Source organism: Physeter macrocephalus, chromosome 19 (assembly GCF_002837175.3).
Source record: "Physeter macrocephalus isolate SW-GA chromosome 19, ASM283717v5, whole genome shotgun sequence".
Classification (NCBI taxonomy): Eukaryota; Metazoa; Chordata; class Mammalia; order Artiodactyla; family Physeteridae; genus Physeter; species Physeter macrocephalus.
Genome location: NC_041232.1, coordinates 68,598,918 through 68,618,533, shown reverse-complemented (window position 1 = coordinate 68,618,533; position 19,616 = coordinate 68,598,918). Strand labels below are relative to the sequence as shown.

The window sequence follows — 19,616 nt, the reverse complement described above, 5'->3', positions numbered from 1 at the left end:
CTGTTAGAAAAATTCTCTGGAATGTCATAGAATAACTCATATGAAATTTCCTGAACTTTTTCTTTTCTTTTCCTTTCCTTTCTTTTTTTTCTTTTCTTTTAATTCTAAGCCTACCACAATCATTATATATTCTGATATAACATTCAAAGTCAAATCTATTTCAAGACCTTAGTTCATCCATCTAGAGCTATTGCTCTAGGCAGTATTATGAATCTCAAAATGTACACATTCTTGTTCTCATTTATTCAATAACATATGCTCAGACATCACTTTCTCTTGGTCTTTTGATTTTTTCCTATCTCCTTTTCCTTTCCCATTATCTCTCTTTCTCTTCATTGGACCTCATAAGCCAAAGTCCAGAACTGGGCTGACCCTGGCAATTGTATCTACATATTTGAAACACACTGAGATACCACTGATAATAATTTCCTCATACGCTTCTCTGTGAACACGCATATAGCCCCAGAAGGTGGATTTCTGAGTTTCATAGCACTGTACATCTCTGTAGAGAATAAAGGAAGTACTATGGAAAATATCCATAGGTCTTTGGAATTACTTGTATATACTCATAATTTAACTCTAAGTAAATTTTGGCTTACCTCTTTTTTTTCCCCTAAAGAGAGCTTTTCCATGCAGCAGAACTGCAGCAGGTACACTGTGCCTTCCATTAAGAGTCCAGACAATGAGTTTGATTTATTCTTTAAAAAATGATTTTTTATTGATAACAGAGGTTTTGTCAGTCTTTGAGCCAAAAATGTAATGGTTTTAAAAACCAAACTGATCTATTCTTTCAGTTCTATTATATATGAGCAGTCAGGATAAAGAATTCTCAAAAAGCTCTTGAGGAGGTTTTAGAAATACCTTGAGGGAAATGGAGCTTCTGTGTTTCCAGAAAGGTGTTTGAACATCCTGGCTTGTGCAGTTTTCATAAATTGTAGGTAACACAAATATTTATTTTACTTGTTATTTTGAGCCATGTGTAGAGGTATTCACTTTGCTAAGTGACAAGAAAATGAAATCAGTATCAGTCAGATTCTTTTAGTTAAAGCAATAGAGACTTGGTTAAGCTACCATAAATAGGATTTCTGTTAGGTTAAGACTGAATAGATATGGCCATAAAGAAGATGTACTCATGGGAAGACAGGAGGACAACCCTTTAGCACCTAATGTGATTTGAAAAACCAGATTATTTTGCTGATCCCACTTAGTGATGCGTGTTTATGCAGTTTCACTCTTTTCTTGTTCTTTGTTCTTCCTGGATGATTCATTACCTTTTCCCACCATTTTTCACCAGCTGGTTTGTATTCTCTGTATTTTCCTTTCAGAGTCCAGAGGAAAGAGTCTGACTGGCCTAATACTACTTCCTGTATTAGACAGATAGATCATCTCGACCAACCCCTGCATTGACATCCAACCAATAGCCTTTGGCAGGCGTCCCCTCCCATCCTTGTGGGTGGCCTCCCCTTACCCAAAGAATAGCCTAGGGCTTCTTCCCTGAGCAGGGGCTATGGGTGATTTAATTTCCCTTAAACATAGATAGTTTGATAGGTGCCATGACTCTCTTGAATTGCAGTGAGTTTCATTCTACAATTTTGATAAAGAGATAAAAAAATTCAATATGTTGTAACTTGGCATTTCTAATATTAGAAAGCATCTCTGAGGATGATAACTTTTAAGCTTTTATAATTCAGAAGAAAAAGAGTTTCTTCTTGTATATGGGTATGTATGTACCATTATATTAAGCTAATCCTCACAATTACTTTTTTTTTTTTAACATCTTTATTGGCGTATAATTGCTTTACAATGGTGTGCATGTATATGTATAGCTGATTCACTTTGTTGTACAGCAGAAACTCACAATTACTGTTAACGGGAGTAAAAGGGTTTGGCAGAAGCATCTTTTTTAAAAGCAAGGTTGACCCCATATTTCTACTACCATCAGTACTGACTGACACATGCATAGTGCCTTTCAGTTTATAAAGTAACCTGAGGTACCTTATTTAATTTAATCTTTCCATCGACCTTTCAGGAAGGAAACAGAGCTTCTAATTGGTTACATGACTTGTCAAGATCACTCAGCTTTCCAGAAGTTGTAGGGCTGGGAGTTTGGACTCTGGTATTGCCGTAGCAAAGCCTGTGCTTGTTCTTCTATAGAGGAGACTTGACTTTTTTTCTCTTATTTCTGGAAACTCCAGAGACCTTTTCTCTGATTGGTTTCCTCAGTCCCCTGTTTCGGGAAGTCCTACTCTCCAAGCAGAAGGCAGTTTTCCAACTTCTCTCTCTGCCCTGTGATGTCACAGGCAAACACACAGGCCCATGTTAGAGTTATCCCTTGGGGAACACATTTGGGCTTTCTAAAGACAAGTAGTGTGTTGGCTTCAACATACCTGTAGAAGGTGCTTAGGGATGGTACATTCCTTAGAGGAAGAAACGGGGTATCTTGAAGATGTGGTTGCATGTCAAAGCATACTGTTGTTACTTACATTGTACATTTATCTTTGGTAGTTTTGAGGGCTGTCTTAAGCCCCCCCCATCCCCCGCCCATTTAGTGCTACCACTGAAAACAATGGGGAAGATTTTGACTGGCAATAGTAATACATATTCCTGAGTTTTGGTTGAAATGTGAACAGAGCTATACCTACGTATTGTTTATTCTTTCACCTTGGTCTGGCCTGGGAAAGGTAAGGACCTGGCGTCTCCGATTCTTATGGTTGTGATCGTCAGTTTCCCTCTCTTCCACTGGGGACTCACATTTAGTAATGGCCACCATAAAGGTCCAAAGAAACATCAAATCCTAAAGAGCAGGAAACCTGAGTCCCTGTAGACTCTAGTATGATTTTTTCATAGCTTCAGAGAAGCTCCAGGATGCCACCAATCTCACTATCTTCTCTCTCAAGTGGGAATTCCATATGGGGTTATTCATATGCCCAATGCCTGGCTATGAGTAGTGTGTCCAGAAGTAGCAGCATCGGGTACATGCAACATAGTTTCAGTTGCTACTTTTGTTGCATTCATTTTGTCTCTCAGTATCTAGCTCTTTTTATCTCTTCTGGAATTTTCATTCCTATAAACAGCATAATGCATTAATCCCTGATAATAAGTACAATTTATAAAGACCTAAAAGGGCTATGTTCTGGGGTTGTGCAAATATGGCCATCCTCATGTTCTTCATACACTTTGCAATTACGCATTTATGTACCCTGAGTTCTAAGAAAATGTAAGATCATTTACAAAAACTACATAAAAATAACATAATCCTTTAACTGGAAATAGATTAGATGAGAAGGCCAAGGAGATACAAGAACAGGTATATAATGAGGTTGGCCCACAAAATGTATACACGTGCTCACAGTGGACCACTGACTCAATTTTAAATTTTCTAGCAGCCAACCCAACGAGAAAATTATGATTAGTTTTGTGAGTGACAACGTCCAAATGACTAACCCCAACCAGTTCTTTAGGAAACGTCCAGTTCTTTTTAATGTATCTGTAAGGCCAGAGAGAAAATTTCCAGGATATGTTCATAAAAAGTACCGTGAACGATGTGTTCAACAAAATCATTACAGTAAACACAGAAGCTGTACCTCAGGAAATACTTTTAAAAACGATACCATGCCACCAAAGAACAATTCAGTCAAAGCCTTTTTTTTTTCTTCCCGGTACGCGGGCCTCTCACTGTTGTGACCTCTCCCCTTGCGGAGCACGGGCTCCGGACGTGCAGGCTCAGCGGCCACGGCTCACGGGCCTAGCTGCTGTGCGGCATGTGGGATCTTCCCGAACCGGGGCACGAACCCGTGTCCCCTGCATCGGCAGGCGGACTCTCAACCACTGCACCACCAGGGAAGCCCCAGTCAAAGCCATTTTAACAGTGAGTAGCAGAGGGCAGTGTGGCAGGACTCAATAATGCTGCCTCGGATGGTGGAAGTTACGCCCAAAATAGATTTTAAAGTATTCTGACAATTGGATGGAGAGACAGTCCTCCATGACCTTGATTTCCTTTGACCAAGTCTTTGGCAGACATTGGCCAGCAGAGAGATTGAGGATGTGCTTCTTGCCTAGTACTTATTCTGCCGTTATCCCATGTTACAGAAGACAAACCATTTGTTTTCACATTTCTGCAAGTTAAAGATAAGATTGACTTCCTCTCTTGAACACTAGGGACTCTAACACGAAGAAGACCAGAAATGGTACTCTGTTCACTCTTCATCCATAGTGATTTGAGAGAGCATCTTCAGTTCCCTTTCTCAAAAGAGTGGAGCCAAGCTTTTCCTCTCTTTTTGTTGGGGCTTTTTCTGTGCTGCCATTGCCGTTTCTAAGCTGTGGACTTTCTCAGCTCCAAGCCTAGCATCTATGAAGCAAAAAGAAAACCCAGGGAACTCACCATTGTGTTGTTCCCTGGATCCCAAGGTCCCGAGCTAGTGTTCCTTCTTCTTTCCACCTTTCAGAGTCTTCTTGTGTTTGTTGATGTATAATGTTCAGGTTTGGGGTTGACTTAATAGGAAGAACAGGGGAAAACACATCTTCTACAACTTTCTGGAAGCAGCAGTTTTCAATTCTATTTTAATTTCAACATTGACTTTGTATTTATATTGAGGCATTGGGAGACAGAGCATAAATCCTAGATACAGACATTTGGCCTCCTTTCCTAGGCCTGGCCTTCATTATGTTTCTTCTTACTGTTTTGCTTTAGTACATTAAGACTGAGTGCTTCAACTGAAAGCACTGAGTGCTTCAACTGAAAGATAAATAACAGAGATTAAAGGGAGCTCAAATGCAGCTTATTTAGCTATATTCTCACTTTCAAAGACCTTAAATGGATGACTAGGTTTTCTGTTTACTGAACAAACCTAAGAGATTTTTTTTTTTTGCAACTTCCTTAAATCACTGCTCTAGTGTATAATGCAGATAAGTCTGAAACCCCTACGCTTTCCAGAGTGCTTCCAGAAATACTTTTCTTCCATCTTAAGACCTGTTTCAGATTTTTATTTATTTACGGTGAGCTTGATGGTAATATTCTCATGAAATACATGGGGAAATTTCCTGAGTTTTCTATTTTGGAGAACATATCTACCCACTCACATCCTTCTAAAGACTTTTTCTCCTTTCAGTCCCCGAGTTCTGGGTCATCATAAGACACAATGAGACCATTTTGAATACTCACCTTTAATAATATACAGTATTTTTGTATTTTATGAATTTTCATAGCTGACCTGGCTCTGCAAAGCATCCCAAGTTCTTTCTTATGATTCCCCAGGAAAGTTCTGAGTCTGACTGCTCTTTCCTCCTTTTCTTTTCTCTTTTTTTCCCTTCTCTCTGGAGCAATTTTTTTTTTTTTTTTTTTTTTTTGTGGTACGCGGGCCTCTCACTGTTGTGGCCTCTCCCGTCGCGGAGCACGGGCTCCGGACGCGCAGGCTCAGCGGCCATGGCTAACGGGCCCAGCCGCTCCGTGGCATGTGGGATCCTCCCGGACCGGGACACGAACCCGTGTCCCCTGCATCGGCAGGTGGACTCTCAACCACTGCGCCACCAGGGAAGCCCTCTGGAGCAATTTTGAATCTTAGCACCAGCTGTGGGCCAGATTTCTGTTTGCCTTCTGTGTCACTTTGATCCTTATGTCCACAACTTATCTTTTTTTGTGAAGTGCCCTTTTGAGTCACTTTCTAATTTTTCTGCTGGGTTCCTGTTCCATTGATTTGTAGATGTTCCTTATATATTCTGGATACAATGCCTTTATTAGTCATTTATGTTACCGAGATTTTGAGGCTATCCTACTCGCTCTCATTTGATGACTAAAAGTTTAAAATTTTTGTCCAGTCAAACTTCTCTTTTACTTTGCAGTTAATACTGTTCTCAGTTCTATTTTAACAATTTTCTCTATTCCAAATTCATGAAGATGCTCTTCTGTATTATCTTTTGAAAGTTTTTTGGGTCTCCAGTTTTATTGACATGGAATTTATTTTTTTGATGAAGTGAGGTTAGGATTAATTTTCTTTTTCATTTTTTCCTATGAGTATCCAGTTGTCACAATATCATTTGTTGAAAAGACCATCCTTTTTATAATATTCTGTAACATCATCTTTGATATAAATTGTCTATTGGTCTATCTCTGTTATATATATGTATATGTAAAATAAAAGTAGCATGGATATAGCATAATTTGTTTTATCAGTCTTCTATTGATGAACATTTAGTTTGTTTCCATTTTTTAATGCTATGAACAATAATGAACTACATTTCACATATATTTTGTGACATACATGTTGTGTAATTGTACAGTATTTGATAATATAAATTATTTCATTCCATAGGATAAATAAATAGTAATGGCTATCATTATACATCATTTGTACTTGTGCAAACATTTCTATAGTTTTATAGAAATTAATTTTTTCTACAGTAAAACAAACTCTTTTTAAAGCTCTCTCATACAAAACTGAACAAGGGAAAAAAATCAAGACTGTCTTAAATATTGCAAATTGCCTGAAAGTTACTCGGCTTTGAGTGACTTTACTGTATATTAAACATTATTGAGACAACTGTAGTGGATTAGTGCTGTGCTACTCAAAGCACTCAAAGCCTGGCTAATGGACCAGCAAAATCACTGGAACACCTGGAGCATGTTGGAAATGCAGATTCTCAAGCCCTTTCCCAGCCTATTGGATTAGAATGTGCATCTTAACAAGGTCCCTGACAATTTAACAAGATCCTCCAATGCATATTATGTTTGAGAAGCAATGTTTTAGTACATGATGTAAAACAAAATGAAGACTCTTTTTTAAAAAATGAGAACAAGTTCTGCCGTAGTGTCACATGAATTTCTGTGACCTTTGTAATATTTGTAGAGACTGAAAATCAGAATTGCAATTGAATTGGATGTTGGCTACTAATTGTGAAACCTTAATAAGCTAAAATAATATATTACTTTATAAAACGCTCATTTTCCGAAAGCACATTCACTTTATCTCTTTAAGTGTACAGTATAATCTTTTAATGCTGTAAAGGTAGGGCTTGTTATACCTGTTATACTGAGGCTTAGAAAGGTTATGTGACTCCAGAATTACAATGCTGCCAAGTTTAGTGGTCTTGTCTCGAGGCATTTTGCCTCGAACTCTAATAATATTGGCAAGAAGAGAAATAGTCAAAAGCCATGTAATCAATGCCAGTTACTTAAATGGAGCTTTGGGAAAGGATGAATAATCTAAATTCAAACTTCACTCATCTTTCTTCACCATGGTTAATGTGGACTCAAAATATTAGCTGGAATTTAATTTTTCTTACCTTGCCTTATTTACATGTAGTAGAATTAACAAAAATAGGAAGCCAAAAAAAAAAAAAAAAAAAAGACAAACAGGCAATTCACAACCTATACTAACCCCTGTATCCTCGGAAGTTGGTTTCTGATATATGTGTTAAGTCTCCGTTCCTGGCCCCATGTTCTAACCCTACTATTCCATCTGTGTGTGTTCTGATGGATGCTAGGTCTGTGGATGCTCTTAGGTGAGACAGATTAGATATATAAGTGCTTCACCTGGTTCGATGCAACTTGACTCAACTACCTGCTGGAGGGAGGGAGTCACAGGTGGCCAGAGAGGCGCTTTTGACATGAATTGATCCTCTCATTCAAGTTCATGGCTGAGCTAATCAGAGCGTGCTTCATGACTGTTTATCTTCAGTGTGTCTTGTTTGGCATAAGGGACCCTGGGCATCTCACCCACATGCTGCCCAGTAGTAGAGTCATGTGTGAGGAGATCCTGGTCGCACAGCTGTAAAAATAGCTGTATAATGCTTTAGCAAACCTTTCTCTCTTTTTTCCTTTGCAGTTCCAGTTGCCAGGATCTTCAAAAGGAGATTTCCCTCCTCCAGGAGCAGATCTCTCATCTGCAGTTTGTGATTCACTCCCAGCATCAGAACCTGCGCAGCGTCATCCAGGAGGTCAGATTAATCAAGTGTGTTTCTCCGGTAGCTAGTGCGTTTACAGGGAGAAGACCAAATACGTGTGGCTTGCCTGGACTCTACGAGCACTGAGATTCTTCTCCCCATTGACATTTCCTTTGTATCCCCATGTGACAAGGCTCTGTTTTCAGTGTCCCCTTTTGTCTCTATGCCGACACCTGTGACGTTCTCAACGAAGACATTTGGGAAATGGTGTTTTGCTCTTTAGATGTTTTGGTGTTTTCTTTTAAGTGTTCTGAGCCAGATAATGCACACTGTTCTTTAGCAGATTTGGTAGATTAGGAGATTCAGCCCTTTCTTGAGGAAGAAATGATCTGTTTCCATAACCTCATAAGTGGTTAATTTACGTAGAGGGTGTGTTAGCACAGGGCTGTAACCTGGCCCTTCTTTGCTGGGAACATCTCGGCAGGTGAAAGAGAAGAGGTCATCGTGATGGTAGCCAGATGGATGGTGAATTGCGTACTCATACAGTTTACGTCAAGATTTGTATTGATCTGGTTTGGGAATCTGCTTTAGACTTAAAACCAGAACTTCATCCATTCTTTTTTTTTTAAAAACTACCTAATACTTGTTTCTAAAAGGAGTCCTTCCAAATAACTCAAATGCCTTCTTGACATAAATGTAACATTCATGCTTGCTGCGGTAGGACCTCACCAAACAGCCAGAGAATTGAGTCATAGCGCTTGAGGGTCAGGGAGGACAGAGGGGGCGTCCCATGTCCTCATTTTCCAGATGAGAAAACGGAGGCCCACGGTAGTTAAGTGATAGGGCTAGCCTTGGAATCCACGCGTTTCTTCTCTTCTGGCACCGTCCTGGATATCACCCCACGTCCCCCAGTTCCACGTTGCCTCTTAACAGATGCTTTTCTTCCAAAGTGGGCTCACCTTAATATGCTGCTGGTTGACCAGATCTCTGCTGCAGGGAGCTTCCCCATGCCAGACCATGGTCTTGCATCATGTCCCCTGGCCTCTGCCTATGCAGGATGAAAATGTTAGGTGGCTGAGACACATAACAAGGACCAGTGTTGCTTCCCACAGGATGCACTCCTGCTGAGTTTGGTTTGAACGGGTTTTCTAAAGATTAAAGTGTTTAATTGCACTGTCTGTGTGCTCTCATCCCCAGGTGCCAATTTGTCCCGTTATTTTCTGTAGCCCGCCGAGTCCGCTAATGCTTGGGATTTAATTTTGTTGATTTGATAAACATTACTTGACCACAGAAACCTGTACAATTTCTGACTTAAGGAGCTATTCTCTGTTGCCTGACAAGATTTTTGCATGTTGTGTTTCTTAAATCTTAGATGGAAGGCTTAAAAAATAATTTAAAAGAACAGGATAAAAGAATTGAAGATCTGAAAGAAAAAGTTAACGTACTTGAAGCCCAGGTAAGGAGGGAATCTGTTCTGTATTTCAGTATGAATGTGAGTGTGTGTGTGTTCAGTATATCTGTGAGCCTGTGTATGAATGTGTCCTGTGTGTGTGTGAGTGCTTGTGTGCGATGGTGTGCCAGTGTGACACTGTGTCCAAGTATGTCTGTATGTGAATGTGTCTGTGTGATTGTGTGTGACTGTGTCTATGTGTATGTGTGAGGACATGCGTGTGTCTCTATGTGGGTATGAATGTCTTTTTGTGAGTGTGTGTGCATCTTCTATGTATAAGAATTATAGCTTTGTGGGGGAGGTACTCTTAATAATTATTAAAATATTAAGTATAAACATAATTTTATATTATTAAATTATTAATATTAAATATTATTAAATAATTGTTGAAAGTTTATTCAAACGTTCCAGAATACTTTCTCTACTGGGGAGACCAGTGATACTATCTCTCGATGTGGACTTGAGTTAGAAGCTTGGTCAAGGCCACTCTTGCGTGAACTCAGCTCTAGCCAGATAGCCGGGTTTGCTGTCTCCTGTCTTTTGTTTCTTTCCCCCGTCCTGAGACGTCCTATTCCTCCTCTTTCTCCATCCATATCCATCAGGGCATCCAAGCTTTGCCTCAGGGCTCACCTACTTCAAGAAGCCAATTGAAATTTTCTTACGTTTCAGTGTTTTTAAACTTATCATAAAACTTTATAATACACTGTGATAAGATGTGTTTACTCCTGCCCACTCATCCCCGCCTTGACTGGGGAAGCCCTTTTCAGGCGTTCAGCTGCAGTCCTAGGCTGGTGGTACCCCTCCCTCACAGGAAGTACAGAGAAGCCCTGTGGTTATTGGAGCACCTGATGACCCCCAGGTGTCTCCAGCCCAGCTCTGCTTTGTGCTCAGTGTCACCCCTTCTGTCTCTGTTGAACAGCTCATCACGGACTGCCTAGACCTGGTCACCTTTTCTACTTCATCCCTCAGCACTGTGACTTCTCTGTGTGTCACGTTGTCCTGTCCTGTGGAGTACAGAGATGCTCTGTCTTCCATGGAAACCCGCTCATCTTTTGGAGCTGTTCTCTTCCCCAGGACAGACCAGAGAGGAGCTCCATGATTGGACTCCCAGCACACGCCTCACCATTCTTTCCACCGCCACCTTCTTTCTGCTTTCCTCAAACAGAAGAAAAACATCATAATAACATAAAGAGGTTGTAAATATTTTGCAACTTAAGTTTTGTAACCATCCCCCTGTTTTGCCGTTTCTACCTTCCTGGGACCACCGTTCTCTTTATTTTAGAGGGTAAGCTCATCGCATCTTGGGTTTTCCTTAGATTCTCACCTAAGTAAGATGTAAATTGGTTAGTTTACATCAGGTGATGTGATTTATGTTGCATTAGAGCTCCTTCCTCCTAAGAAATGTCTTTAAAGGCATTTCCTCCCAACTTTTCTTATGTACTGGCCTTTTGACAAATGTTACTTAATAAAATATTTTTTCTTATATTTTTCTTATAATATTTTAATACCTATTTTTTCTTTTTTTACATAACTAACATATGGTCATTCATCCCATACAAATTAGGAAATATGGATGAGCAAATATAATAAGAAAACCACTCAAACATACCATCTAAGGGCAATTATTCAGCCCAGTTGTGTATGTCTCTATTTCTGTGGGAATTTTGTGCCTGTTACATACTTGTGTGTATATATTAGAGATACAGACTATATATGGCATCATTTTATTGTGTTTTTAAACTTTTATTTGTTTCATCAATTTTTTCATATCACTAGTTACGTAAGTCTGTAAATACTTATTGAGTGGCTACTATGGTGTAGGCACTAAGTTTGGATAAACAATGTTGAGCACAATAGACATGAGCCCTGGTCTCTGGAATTTACTAACTGGTGAGGGAGACAGATACAAATAAATCAATATGTAACTAATAATATCTTGGAAAGGTTCTGCAGGAAAAGGACAAAATACTCTGGGCGATAATACCTGGATGGAGGAATGTATATGGACCATTTAGATTGGTGGGTGGGAACAATCTCTCTAAGAAAATGAATTTCAATATGACCTTTGTGGAAAACTGGGTGGTAGGGCATGTCAGGTAGCCAGACAGGAGGCCATTGTGGGTGCTTCTAATCTAAAAGAGCTGTAAATAGTGTAGGATGACATTGGAAAGGTAGGAAGGTGCTAGATCATAAAAAGCCTTTAGGCCATGCTGAGGTCTCTTTTTCTGTATAGAACAGTATAACAAGGAGGTCCTTGCTTACCAGGCAAATAAAATTTACATTATCTTTTTAAAGAGCCACCAAGGTTTCCACTGTATTGCTATGAAATAATTTAGTTAACTTAATCCCTGCTGTTGGATTGTTTTCCAGTAAAGCTTTTGTAAACAGCAATGAATTCAACAGACTTTTCCAAACATTACTGATTATTTGTATAATTACTTCCTCCCTTAAGATACATTTTTAGAAGTTGAACTGGTAACTCAAAGACTCCATTTTTAAGATTGTTGGTCTGTGTTCTCTGAACTTCCATGTCTGCTGGATCAGACATCTCCCTCAGCGGCCACAGCCTCGCCTGCAGCTGCCTCTGCTCTTGCTGTTGACTCTTTACTCACTTTCAGTCTTTCAGTTCTGCCATTTCTGATCTGCTAATAGCCCTCTTTTTTCCTCTTTATTATTAAGGGCTTTCAATATTTAAAAATCCTTTGGTATCGTTCTAATGAAAGTAGAGGTGAAAAACACACGTGCTCAGATTACTATTTTGAGCCGGAATTCTCATTGAGATCCAAGTTTATCTGTAATTCAAGGCAGTCCGGTGTAAGGTAGGGATCTAATTTTTTAGTTGTCTCACTTTATTGAGCAGTCTGGCCTTCCTTCATGAATCTGAAATGCCAATATATCCTAGACTAAATTTTTATGCTGGAAATCTGTTCCAATGGTGTATCTGCCTATTTGGCTCCAATGCCCTACTGCTTTAATTATCATACATCTGTAATACATTTTAATTGGAGAGATCGTTGTCTTTCTCGGATCTTTCGTTATGGTGCTAGGCTCTGGTCATGTCTAATTAAGTGTTAGCCCTCATCACAGAGTCAGGGCATCAATGGTGCTACTGCTTCTGATTCAATTTTATATTTTTAGTCGTGTCTCTATTTATATCATCCCCAAAGCTAATTTTATTGTCCTAAGTAAACTGGCAACTTAACCTATACACTACATTATATAATTGGCCTTTTGATGTAATAGTTAGACCAGAATAATGTATTGTTTCCATTGCACTGCTTCTATATCCCCAAATTTAGCAAATAATTGCAGAGTAGCCACTCAGTGTGATAGTAGGAAGCAATAGATTGTGTTCCCCTCATGGAAACTTCTTGGTTGGATGCAGTCTGCCCACGTTGATGGGACAGCATGTCTCAGTACTGCCTAAGATTCTCTGTATGAAGTTGATTCAAACTACTATTTTCTAACATTCTCTTTTATTTAAAAAAGTCTTCAGATAATAGCAGTATTGATGAATGTCTTTTATGACCTCAAAATTTATTGTCTTCAGTAGATAAATCATTTCCTTCACTGCAGGGAATGTTACAATGCCCTCTCCAGCTTTAAAAAGCCCGGCCAAGCCACATTAGTTTATTTATTTAGCAAATAGTTTTGTGTGTTTATGATGTACCAGGAAATGTTCTAAGTGGTAGGTACATTGTATGAACAGGACACACTGTCCTGACTTCATCTAGCTTTATTTTAATTGAAGATACATACAGTAAATACATAAACAAGTAAGTACACAACTTAATTAGGGAGGGATAACTGCCCCGAGAAGAGTAAAACAATGTGACAGTTATAAAGTGATGGGAGTCAGGAAGAGCATCTCTGAACCTGTGATCTTGGACCAAGTACCTGAATTTAGTAAGTGCTTGAGCTGGAGTGAACCTGTTTCTAGTCTAGCCCTAGTCAGTGCTTCGATATGAAGATCTTAAACTGGGAGGACATATGCAGGGGTGTACTATCTTGCACACAAACTTAGGACTATCCTATTTTGAAATAACAGTGTGAGCTGATTCAGTTTGTGAAAAATTGGTCACCAGAGCTGAACAACCCTTTTAAAGACATCAACTTTCTAAACCATACAGACAGCATAGTTTTCTCATCCATAATAAACAACTCATCTCTTTCAAGGCATGCTACATACTTCATTTTGTTTAATCTTCAAATCTACTCTGGGAGGAAGTTATTATTTACTCCCTCAGGGATTAAACTGAGATTCAGAGAAGTTAAGACACTTGTTCAAAATGACTCGGCTGCATTTGAGTCTTCCTGACTTTGAAGCACATGCTTTTCTTCCCCCAATATCTACTTATCTGGGTGATCAAATAACTGTGTGTATGTGCAGATATGCCTGTGTGTCAATATACACACAGTTGTATTTTAAAATGATATATATTTCTATATATTTAGAAATGAACAGATATAATGTTAAATTTGCAGGATCATTTGTATGTATTTTAGCCATTGTCACAGTTACCACATTAAATGTTTTTCTGTTTTCCAGTTTTTTGACTCATGGAAATGAATACTTTTTTCTGTGTATTCTTTTCTATCCTACCAAGGACTTCCCCCCGCCCTCCACAAGGGGATAAAATTCACTCATCTAACTCTGTCCTTTTCTTTTTCTTTTCAGTCTTTCAGGATTTTAAACCTCTTTTAAGTATCACCAGAAAATTTCTGCTTAACTCTGCCAAAATTATTTACTTTTCTTTCTACTTTGGCATATCTTTCATCATCTTAATTTACAGCTCTGAAATTCATCTCACATTTCACACATTTCTAACTTCTTCACTAATGACATGCTCATATGAAAATGCATCTTCAGAAATTACTCCATTTTCTAGACTTTGAAGAGTAGCCTACTTTATGTAATCACCATCATCCCTAAAATTTAATTTACTTCCAAGAGCATGTTGCTAGAAGTTTAAGTATGCAAAAATTAGGTTCTTTTGGAAAACTGTCAGTGAACTATCCTTGGATAAAGTCATAATGGTGGACTTACTCTGGTCATTGATTTGTAATTTTGTAAACTAATGATGAAAACTCATGCATTTAGTTGTTCTAGTTAAAGAAAAGCATATGAAAGCCCATGAATCAAAAATAAAGACCTAAATCCAGTAGATGAAATAAATCATCACAGAAGTTGAAATATATGAAAATAAAGGCAGTCTAAGCTGATAACTCTTATGCTTCTGCATTGTTTGGAAGGCAACAACTTGAGAAAGTAGGAGTTTATTTTGGAAAAACTCCAAATAGCTTCTACATACTTGTCCAGCCACAAAAATATTTTTATTCCAATGCTTGTTGTCATCATGATATTGTGTTTCAAGTTGTGCTTCATAACTTGTAAAGTACTGTACAGAGAGGAGTTTTTCTTAGCCACGTACTTGGCCCTGATATATGCCTGCACTTGTTTGGAGTGTATATTCGATATATCTCCATTATACAAGGAACATCTATATCATCAAGTTGTCAAATCTGAAGTACATTTCCTGAGTGAGACTTAAGTGCTTAACTCTTGAAATATCACAGTGAAATGATTCATGTGTGAAGATTTTTTCTCCATCTTTTAGTTATTATTCCGTGTAGATGCCGAGGGATAAGAAGGTACAAAATTCACATCTTGTCTCTGCTTTCCTTAGTTCAGTAGTTCTTCATCTTAACTGTACATTAGTATCACCTATGAAGTTTTGAAAATTCCTGAACCTAGACTACAACCAAATTAAATGGAAACTGGGGGTAGGACCCAGGCATCACTAGATTGTAAATCTCCCAGGTAATTCCAATATACAACCAACATTTAAAACTACTCTGGTCCAGTGGCTCTCGGATGTGAGCAGACATCAGAATCATCTGATGAACATCTTAAAACACATCACCCGGCCACCCTGGGTTTCTGGTCCAATGGCTTGGTTAGGAATTGAGGATTTGTAGTTCTAATAAGTTCCCAGGGGATGTTCAGATTGTTGATTCCAGGACTACACTTTAAGAACTGTGCCTTCATCTTTTTTCTCTCCCTTTTTTCCACCTAACCCATTTCACCTTGTCTTCAAGGTCCAGGTTAAACGTCCTTGTGTAGGAAAATTATTCTAGTCACACTGATTTCTGTTTATACCTTTGAATTACTGGCTGCCTTATGGCATCTCTTGAATCGCATTTAACTTATTTAATTTTTTAATGGTCACATGTTTATCACCTCCACCGTACGGTGCATCCTGTGTACTAAAAGGGAAGATACTATCCTTTCCTGTGCTGTCTCACTTTTCCTCTGCTCCTGGTATGGTGCTGCAGACATGGCAGGGACTAAGTAACTGGGTGTATTGCGGGGGGCTGGATGTTTGGGGTAGATTCATTGTTGATTAATTCCCTGACAGTTTGCTGTCTTCTCTTTCCTATATATCATACCTGGAATCCTTTCAGAAATCACTGAATCTCTTTAGCTCCTGGGATCCACCGATTGCTTATTTGTAATATAAGGAGGCTGGGCGAATTCCTCTGGTCACAGAAAAATAACATCTTGCAGGGAAAAGAGCATGAGTTTTGGAGTCAGACAGGCCTGCATAAAGCCTACACATTTGCAGACCCATGCTGCATATACTACCTGTGGGTCATTGGATGCAAGGTTCCTCGTCAATTTGAGTTTTGCCAGCATTATTTCTTTCACATACATAACAATGAAAGTTACTCCTCAGAGATGAGTTTATATCGAAGAAAAGAATGTCTGGAAAACACCAGGCAAAAGTCTTGACATTTGCTAGGTACTCAGAATTATTAACTCTTTTCCTTCCATCAAAATTCTGGTGTCTATTTCCCAAAACCATGCATTCTGGTGCTGGCTTACTCCAAACCCAGCAGATGGAGTCTTACAAAATAACTTTTAAACTTCAATTATATGACTTTTTAAGTCCTTTGTTTCCTACAAGGGAAGGGAGCTGGTGTGTTGCTGTTCTTTGAAAGCCATGGCTCCTCTTCTGTCTTCCTCCCACGGTTACCTTTCAGGCCCAGAACTTTCTGTACAGATGTATCCTTGAAAGACTTCTGGCCTGCCCATGCAGCCAACTGGCAAGTCAACCTTGGGCATGAGTCTTTGCTGGAAAGTCTCACTTTCCAGATCTGTAAAAAGAAATTGTTTGGCTTGGCTGCCTTGTAGAGAAAGTATTGTCTCTGGACTGGGAGGCCCTGACTTTGTGGGGGTTTTTTCTTTCACTTTTTCTTTTTATTAATTTTTATTGGAGTATATTTGCTTTACAATGTTGTGTTAGTTTCTACTGTACAGCAAAGTGAATCAGCTATACTTATACATATATCCCCTCTTTTTTGGATTTCCTTCCCCTTTATCGGAGGACCTGACTTTGAATCTTGAGTTCTGCCCTGAACAAGATGTTAAGCACTTAAACTCTTTGGACCTCAGTTTTTAGATATAATAATGGTCCTTGGACTAGAAAGTCATAACCAACTGCCTTTCAGTCTTAAAATCTGTGCCAGGCACCGAGCTGAGTAGTTTACGTACTTTTATTTCATTTCAGAACCTGTGAAGAAGGGACTATGATCATATCTGTTAATACAGATGAGGAAATTAGGCACAGAGAGGATAAGTAAACTAAATGAGGTCACACAGCTAGCAAGTGGTTGTGCTAGGATTTGTACCTGAAAACTTAAACGCTTTCCCTTCCTGTTATTAGCCATTGCATTATCTCCCAGAATTCCAAGGTGCTTCCAGATTTAAAATTTTATGGTCATATGATATCTGTTTCTTCCACCTTATATATGGTAGTCAGGACCACTACTACTAGAGATGAAGAAACTGAGGCTTCGATGAGAAAATTGAGGCTAAGGATGCCGTGAACCAAAAGAACAGATGGTGCCTATTTTCATGGTTTCTAATCAAGAGATTGCACAAGAAAGACAAATGTGTAATAAATATCGTGAGTGTCTTTCAAAAGGTTCTTTAATAGAGTTCTTTCATGAAGTTCTTCGCATCTGTCCATATAAAAGAAACTGTAAATTGAAACAGAGAGTTCAGCTGTTGAATTTCAGAGGCTAAGTCAGAATACTAAATTTGAATCCCTTGGTAAATTATGCATTTTTCAAGGAGTGTTTGTATTTTCAGAAGTAATATTTGGGGACTCGCAACTGGCTATGTTCTGTGCTCTAATACAGTGACTGGAACAACAGACTTACTGCTAAGGAGGGATGTAGATGGTGGGTCGTCCAGAAACACTAAGCACATGGCTAGTAAATGTGCTAACACACATGTGATCTCTGCACAATTTTTGTTTTCTATTTCAGAACAAAGAACTAAAAACCAAGGTGGCACTTTGGTCTGAAATTCCTGGGCCGAAGGTATCCAAGGCTGTCTCTACAAGGTAAGGCCTCTCTTCCCCCACCGCCATCTGCCTTCACGACTCCTGTTGAACACAGTTGACATTTATACCACTTGAGAAATGATCCATTCAATTAATACTTATGTAATCACATGTTTACGGTCTGTCTCCCAGTTCTTTGAGAGTGGGAACTCTTAATCTTGTTAACCACTGAATCCTTGAAGCCTGATATATGAATACTTACTTTATGAGTAAATGAGTGAACAAACTTAGATATCTTTTTTTCTCTTCTTTGGCATAAAACAAGCCCAGTCTTGGCTTCAACACTTAATCCACAGTACAGATGATGTCCTCCACCATCCTTGTTCCTCCATTGCTCCTATTTTCTGTGTCACCGATGGGCATTTTAATCATAAATCATGTGTATTTATTTAAGTTTCCATGTCTGTCTCTCAAGTCGATTGTGAATGTCAAGAGGGCAGGAATAGTTCCTTGTTTTTCACTTTATTTCCTGCATTGTTAAGGACAAGTGTCTTCAACAGCTACCTAATAACGAATGAATGAAGCAATGATAATGACCCCTAAAGCAATGGAAATAATAGTTGAAGCCATCAAATCACTTTCTAATGTTGACTGAATCAGAAGTGACAGGTTTGTAAAAAAAAAAAAAAAAAAAAAGACTTCTGGGCTCAAGTCTCATTTCCATAAAATTCCATGAAATTATCACTTAAAAGAAAACATAGTCTGTAATTACATGAATCATTTAGAAAGTGATTTAAAACTGACTGTTTAGCAACTTTTGAATTTCCAGCCTAGTCTCTCTAGGGCCGAAACCCATTTTCTGAAACTCTCTTCTGCACAGTGCCTGACGTGGAGAATCAGGTCCCCTGTGATTAGCCCCAGTCTAGGGATTCAAGTAGATCTTTCTCCCTCTTCAAGACACCCTGCAACCATGCTTCACTTTGCTAATGATGTATGTAATTAGAGACTAGAGATGAAGCATTATGCATCAAGTTTTCTAAAATCTTTGGGCCCCCAGAGGCTAAGTCATTAACTTTTTGGCCAATAGCCCTGCAACGTCTAATAAAGAAAAATTAAGCCCAAGAAGTATTAAAAGAGGAAGTGAAATGCCCACATTTCAGAAGCAGTAAGAGAAGCAGACACTTCCGAGCAGGAAGAGATGACGAGTTTAGAATAGAAAGGGAAGCATGACTTTCCAAGGAAAGGGAGGATGGTCAATTTTAGCTCCTTTACCAGATACATCCTCTTGGGGTAGTGAGGTATCATGGCCAATCTCAGCTGTTTTGACCCTGGAGGGAATGGAGCCAGAGTGGAACAGAGGAAGGAGCAACACGTGGTATCCATGTTGTACTGGCTCCAGTATTGCGTGATGAGACTCAGGCTGGTACAGAGGGGATGAGTTTGAGAGAATGACTTCTACGGCCAGTTCTTTAGCTGCAGTTCATTAATAAAGGTAGTTTTAAAGACTTGTTTTCTCCCTATGACTGAGGAAAGGTCAAATGGGAAATTTTCCTAGTTGAAACAGGGAAACTGGAATGAATATGCCCTTTGTTTTATGATTTTGGTAGAAATTCCAATAGTAATGATATATCTATAATGGTAGGTCTCATGTTTGCAAAATGAAATCTGACCAATTGGCCGTTTGAGAATGTAAGTGGTAGTATGGTTTGGTAAGTCTAGATTCACCAACGTAGAATGGAATTATAACACTCAGGAGGAATTAGAGTGTAAAAGTAGCCATTAATGCAAAGAAAAACAAGCATCACATATATTTAAAAATTAATCTTGGCAAATCTCTTAAGTCACTCATAAAATAGAATTCTCTCAGTCAGTACAAAAAAACCCCAAAAAACAAAACAAAGGTTTTTTTTCCCCAAGCATTAGAACGTATAGATGTT

The 19,616-nt window shown here is 38.8% G+C and overlaps 1 protein-coding gene across 7 annotated transcripts in view; it reads left to right on the top strand.

Annotated features, from left to right (window-relative positions):
* CCDC68 (coiled-coil domain containing 68) overlaps positions 1-19,616 on the top strand; it is a 50,250-nt gene that overhangs the window by 29,062 nt on the left and 1,572 nt on the right. For 6 of the 7 annotated variants that reach the window (XM_007124291.3, XM_007124289.4, XM_007124287.4 and 3 more), the window contains 3 exons: positions 7,821-7,932; positions 9,251-9,334; positions 10,248-10,763. In XM_007124291.3, coding sequence (XP_007124353.1) covers positions 7,821-7,932; positions 9,251-9,334; positions 10,248-10,427 — 376 coding nt within the window. In that variant the 3' untranslated portion in view covers positions 10,428-10,763. Of the gene's footprint in view, positions 1-7,820; positions 7,933-9,250; positions 9,335-10,247; positions 10,764-17,662; positions 17,740-19,616 lie in introns of those variants that run through there. The other variant, XM_024132272.3, reaches the window with a different exon arrangement.